Genomic DNA, 6,314 nt, shown 5'->3' with positions numbered 1-6,314 from the left:
TTTTTTTGGTCTTTTTGAGACAGGGTCTCCCTGTAGCCCCAGCTGTCCTGGAACTTGCTTTGTAGACTCACCAAGATCTGCCTGCCTCTGCCTCAAGTGCTGGGATTAAAGTCATGTGCCACCTCACCTAGCTGGTTTTCCCTTTTTAGCAGCCCAATGCTCCATTCCACAGGAAGCACTAATTCTTGCTGGGGCAAAGCCTCTTCTCAGCAGGCTCTTGATTCCCTGTCATCATGCCACTGTCAGATGAAGATACTGTCACCTTGTTCTTCACCAACTTTCTGAAGCTTAATAGACAAGTTGGGTTCTCAAATATTGCCAGCCTCCATGAATTTGTTCTAATCTGTGAAAATATCCTTACCTCCTCCCACTTGTATCTGTCTAGAACTTTTTCTGCCTCAAATTTTGTCTCCTTGACCTTTGTATTCTTTGCATTGTTTCTTTCACTTACAAAAAAATTATTTATGTGTTCAGGGGTGGGGTCTTGCAGAGGCTGAGAGAGGACTTCTAATCTCCTGGAACTAGAATTATAGGTAGTTAAGAGCTACCATATATTTGGGTGCTGGGAACTGAATTCTGGGCCTTTACAAGAGCAGTAAGTGTTCTTAACCACTGAGTCATCTCTCCAGCCCTCCCCCTCATTATTCACAATGGAGTTTTGCTGATGGTCACTGACTTAGCTCATACTTGGCTGTGATCCTCTTGGGTTCCCTGGTCTGCAGTGTCTCCAACCCTCTGAACCCCCAGTGTAAAGGCATTTAGAGCACGTTTTACTGTCTCAACCATATGTACTGTGCAATGTTAGGAGAGCTCCTCTGCTGCCCCTTGTTAGCTCTGTTCTCCAGCACTGTTCTTGTCCCTACACTAGCTTTTCTTGAAGCCTGCTTTTTCCCTTCATCTTTGAGAGGCTGGCTGTAATGTGGGAGCTAGCAGGACCTACAGAGGTGCTGACAGAAGCCTACTCAAATTCATTAACTTAGGGTACAGTGAAAATTCTGCCCAAATAAAAACAGGACAGGTACAAACTGACCCTTGGGGTGTTTTAATTAATTATGGAATCCCTCCACTAAAAGAATTTCTAAAGCTTTCAGAATACTAGCAGTAATGAATTGAACTGTGCTCCCCTCTTGAATGCTCCAGGGAATATATTGTTAAAAGATTATTTTAACTATCTGTGGCATGGGAGGGGGGTGTATGCACATATGTGCATGAGCCTGCAGAGCCTAAGATCTTCCTGGAACTGGGGTTGCAGCCAGCTGTGAGCCACCTAGTGTAGGTGCTGGGAAGTGAACTGGGGTTCTCTGGGAGAGCAGTACAGGCTTTTAACCCTTGAGCCTTATTTCCAGCCCCTTATTCACACTGCCTCCCTCCTTTAATTTATACAGTAGCCAAGTGAGTACAGTGCACAGTCACAGGTTCAGATGTGGAGAAGTAAGCAACTCATATACAGACTTCCATTTTAGAACTACAGAAGTGGGACAGAATTACCAACCACTGGGAACAGCAGAGTGAAACTGAAAAGCAGAGTTTTGAGTAAGGAAATGCCTGTCTATTTGTCCCTTTCAAATGACTGACTTGACAAATGTTGATACATCAGAAGTATGTCTAAATGATAATGCTATTTTTGAAGGCTGGATATCACAAGTATTAAATGACACAAAATAAGGTAAAAAGAACAGAGAATTTGGGGGAAGAAGGCAATGGGGACGTGAATGAACTTAAGCCTGACAGTTCTCTAACTGTGGTATGTTTACTCATACAATGAGCAAGTGAAATGAAAATGGAGAAAACGAGTTCTGCAGAAGACCCAGTGAGCATAGTCCTCCTATCTCTCGACCAGCAGAGAGCATGGGGAATCATTTACCCTGCTGAGTTCCTGGCCTCCAGTCTGTAAAGACCAGATAATGACAATCTTCTGAGGAGGTGTGAAGGAAAGGGTGCCAAGCAGGGTGCCTTACATAATGAATGAGAACTATATAGTCATTTTATACCACAGGACAAAGTAAAGGTGCACGGGGGACCCAAAGCCTCAAAATAAGACAAATTACTTTTCTCTAAAAGACTAGTAGTGATTACATTACAAAAGTAAGTTAAAACAATTATTTAAAGCACTATGCTAGTAGGTTGTATCAAATAATTGGAGTCCACAGTATGAGTATATTAGCATGCAAAGTATCTGAAATGTGAAATGTTTTTGGTTATTTTGATTGTTAAAGAAGTCACATTATACTTTTTCTTTTTGAGACAGGGTCTCGTGTAGCTCAGGCTGGTCTAGAACTCACTATGTAATAGTCAAGGCTGGCTTTTACATACTCCTGATCCTCTTGCCTCTGCCTTCCAAGTGCCAGAATGACACATACCTGGACCATTATACATTTTAGTATTCCATTCCACACTTGTGGTACACATCACACATCACACAAAATTCTAGTTCTGAAATACATTTATTTTTTGATTATTAGAATTCATCTTTGTTGAAATTTTAGTCAAGTGTATATTTTAAATTAAACCCAAGGGCATAAGTATCACTCAATATGAATACATACAAGTAGTTTTCCATTCAAATTTACAAAAGCATTTATTATTAACAAAAATATAGAAGGGGTTAAGTTTTTATTTAATCCAAAGTTTTTATTTGTAAAATACCATTTATCAATATCCTACTATAGATATTTCAAGGAGTAACAGGAAAGGAGCAGTAACAGAGTCTTGTAGCCAAATCAGTTACCTGGGAGCTGGGTGACTGGGTATTTCAGAGTCCATTGTGGTTTTATTTAGCTGTCTGCAAATAAACTCACTTGTATGATAGATCTATACGTTTTATATGTGAAACACAGTAATTGTTAAAGTTCATGAAGCCACCTGTTCATCAGATGGCTACAGTGCCAAGAAAGCTCTCACCCTGCTGGTTCATGTATTTCAGAGGGACACACTATGATCTGTTTCAGAGAGCACTTCAGCAGGCTACCTGAAACATTCCAAAGGTTTTGAAAAGGGTTCTTATAACTAACAACATCTTATATTAAAAGAGTACAACATTCTGAGACACCAGCTTCTAAGGCCAACTCCTCATTCTGAGGCCTTCAGAAAAGGCCCCTAAGTCACAGGCACAGTGGGGTACATGTCACTGAGTTCTAAGCACTGCCTTGACAACTCTGAAGTAACCATTTAATTCACTCCACAGTGAAGAAAGTCATTTGTCCTCTTTTTTGGTAGTGTTAGCTTTAATTTGAAAAATGACATGTGTGCTATTAACATTGAGCAGATCAAAAGGAAACTCTTTAACCCACTTTTATCTACACTGTGTTATAATGGGCATTTCATATACTGTCTAATTCAAAGGCAGATACTGAAAAAGGAAAAGACAGTCTAAGGAACTATGAAATATGGCAATTATTTCACAGTTACATGTCAGTATACTAAAAAATGGTGGCAATGCAAAAAAGTAAATTAAACACAATCATACGCTAATCTGGAGTTCTCTTTAGCATCATTCATGGTTTCACTAGAATTTCATATTTAAGTTCTTAAAGAATTAAAGATAAGGCCGGGCGTGGTGGCGCACGCCTTTAATCCCAGCACTTGGGAAGCAGAGGCAGGTGGATCTCTGTGAGTTAAAGGCCAGCCTGGTCTACATAGTGAGTTCCAGGACAGCTGGGGCTACAGGGAGACCCTGTCTCAAAAAGACCCCTCCCCCCCAAAAAAAAAGATCACAAAAGAAAAAAATGTGACCTTTGAAAGTTTTAGAACTGATTAAATTAATAAATTATTTAGTATTACTTGTGGCTTATTTTCAGACTAACCTATATTTATGGTTAGGTGTAAAATATAGAAATGCAAAGTAAAAATTTAAATGTGTAACAAAGACCAGTTCTTATAAAAAAAAAGGATAAAATCAAGAACATAAAATTATACTACAAATATTAAGGGAACTACAACCATCATTAGAGATTATATATTTCTTTATCAACATTTAGTGAATATAAAAAAAAACTGTTATAAAATGAATGACTTTTCTGCTAATTAAAAAAAAGACCATTAAGATTATCTGCCACAAAATAGACTTTGTGCAAAAATTAAAGGGCTTGTATTTCAAGAGAGTAGAAAAGATGAATCACAGCAGGTGTCCACTGCTAATTATCCTTGGTTAGGAGTTAAGTTTTTTCCCAGCTCTCATCCCACTGCCAGCAATGGGACTGGTAACAACTGATTATGTAAAAACAAACATTTTATATTACGTTGTGATAGACAATACCAGACTATGTCAATATTGTGAAAAGAAAACATTCACTCTTGACTATATAACAAAGACATACGCAGTGAGTTCTACATTCCTAACATAAATCTGGACAAGAAAATGAAGACGGTACAAAGGGAAAGCTTAAAAAAGTACAAGAGAAGTACATGGAGCATTTTTATATTGTAGTAAGAATAATGGAAAATGAAGTCATAGCACATTTCTCAAGAATTATATATATTTTGAAGTCCAGTGAAAACCACGAATGTTGAAAATGGTTATTTAGACCTTAAAAATAAAACCACTGATGGATAATCAGTTTTAACAGAGTTCATGAAATTATGTCTCTCTGAAAACCTACTGTCCCAACTCACAAAATTTACAAACATTACTTACATTTTAGGTCATTTCTTTAAAAAAATGTTTGTACATGGTACTGACAGAGCTCTTGATAAAGTGCTATATAAACCAAAGGCCACAGAAATGTTTAAGCAGTAATCTTAAAATATGATACAAAAATGTATAAACAGAAGGATGCTTTAGAGTTGCAAAGCATTATAAAATCCATTACTTGGATTAGGACCAAAGATAATCTTTGGTACATTTAAAAAACTGGTTACTGTAATCTCAGAAGTTCAAAGTTGGGTTCTCGGTCAGCAGCAAAAGGAGTGAGATGTGCAGACACACTTCATAGGCCTCCTGGGTGGCTGCAAACATGCTGCGTGCACCTTGGGATGTGGCTGACTCTAAGACAGCACAAGCTCACCATGCTTACAGTGGCCACACAAAGACTCTGCAAGAACTCTCACTAGGGAGAAGCTTCAGCACTAAAACATCCATATTCCTCTTTTACCTATGCTGTTAGAGAAAAAACTGCTTTTAAAAGGTACTATAAACAATGTAAATTCTGGTGGGAAAGCAGTGTAAAAATTAGGTGTGGTATTTTGGGCACATAGCACATTTTAAGTCCAAGCTCATTTTGCAAAATGTCTGGAATTTCTCATTTGAGAAGAGAAACGCGATGTAAAATGATTTTATGAGTGAATTAGAATCTACATATCCTTAAATACCACACATACCTTCAGTTTGCTAAAACCAAGTATCTGCATGCAGACGTCCACATTCTTACAGATATTGCACAAGTAACACTGCCAATACATACAGTAGTGCAGTCTGGCAAAACTGAGAGTTTATCTTTCCAGTATTTTTTTTTTAAGTATTCAGATTGAACACTACTTTCCAGAAAAACTAGGTGACTAATTTCAGAAAAAGAAAGCTTGCTTTCCTTGGTCTATAATAGCAAAATCTGTACCATTATATTTAGGCATTTCATTTTTGTTTTTAGCGTTAAAAATTAGGCAAAACCTGTTTTTCGACATTTCTTACAGTGTTTCTTCAAAAACAGGAGAAGCTTCATCTAATGTAACAATCTAACAAGAGTCCACAGGGCAGTAATTTTTCCACCAGAGGTCTCACTCTACATTCTGAGAAGCGTTACAGAGCATCATTTGAATCTGTCAGCTTTCAAAGAGCCTAATATTAAGTGCAAAGTCTGCTAAAACACTTGTAACATACCGTGATAGCTGGATGTGTTTCTTAGAGAACTGCACAATGTAACTCAGCTTTTTTTCCTCCCTAAAACACTTTAGGGTATGCTACAGCTGCTAAAAGGATTTCTGTTTCTCTTGGTCCTTTGTTTGTTAGGTCTAAGATTGATGACGTCTCCACCATTAAGGGTACTTGAATTCTGACCCAAGTGACTTCCACCCGACGTATTAAAGACACCTGTACAAATTGGGGAAAAACAGAGAATGCTCGGATACACCTTAAAGTTACCTTATACAGATTATTAGTAAAAGTAGAATATTTTCAAACAGCTGCAGTTGTTTTTTTTATTGTAGTGAAACAGAAACAGTTTACTATCTTAACCATTTTAAGTATTTAGATTTATTAAATTCACATTGTTTGCAACCACTACTACTACCCACCTCCATTAACTCTTTGTACCTTGAAGCTAAAACACCACCATAAAGCAGTCTACAGGTAAAATGGCATGTAAATAAGAGCTAAACTAAAA

General features: G+C 37.6%; 1 protein-coding gene across 1 annotated transcript in view; it reads right to left on the bottom strand.

The window, feature by feature from the left end:
• Window positions 1-2,425: 2,425 nt before the first annotated feature.
• Rab23 (RAB23, member RAS oncogene family) overlaps window positions 2,426-6,314 on the bottom strand; it is a 31,895-nt gene continuing 28,006 nt past the window's right edge. Inside the window, exon 7 of the mRNA XM_008846507.3 lies at window positions 2,426-6,022. Coding sequence (XP_008844729.1) covers window positions 5,883-6,022 — 140 coding nt within the window. The 3' untranslated portion in view covers window positions 2,426-5,882. The remainder of the gene's footprint in view (window positions 6,023-6,314) is intronic.

This window comes from Nannospalax galili, unplaced genomic scaffold (genome assembly GCF_000622305.1).
Source record: "Nannospalax galili isolate Female #2095 unplaced genomic scaffold, S.galili_v1.0 scaffold582, whole genome shotgun sequence".
NCBI classification, from domain to species: domain Eukaryota; kingdom Metazoa; phylum Chordata; class Mammalia; order Rodentia; family Spalacidae; genus Nannospalax; species Nannospalax galili.
The sequence above is the reverse complement of the archived record's forward strand: the minus strand, read 5'-3'. Positions and strand labels throughout refer to the sequence as shown.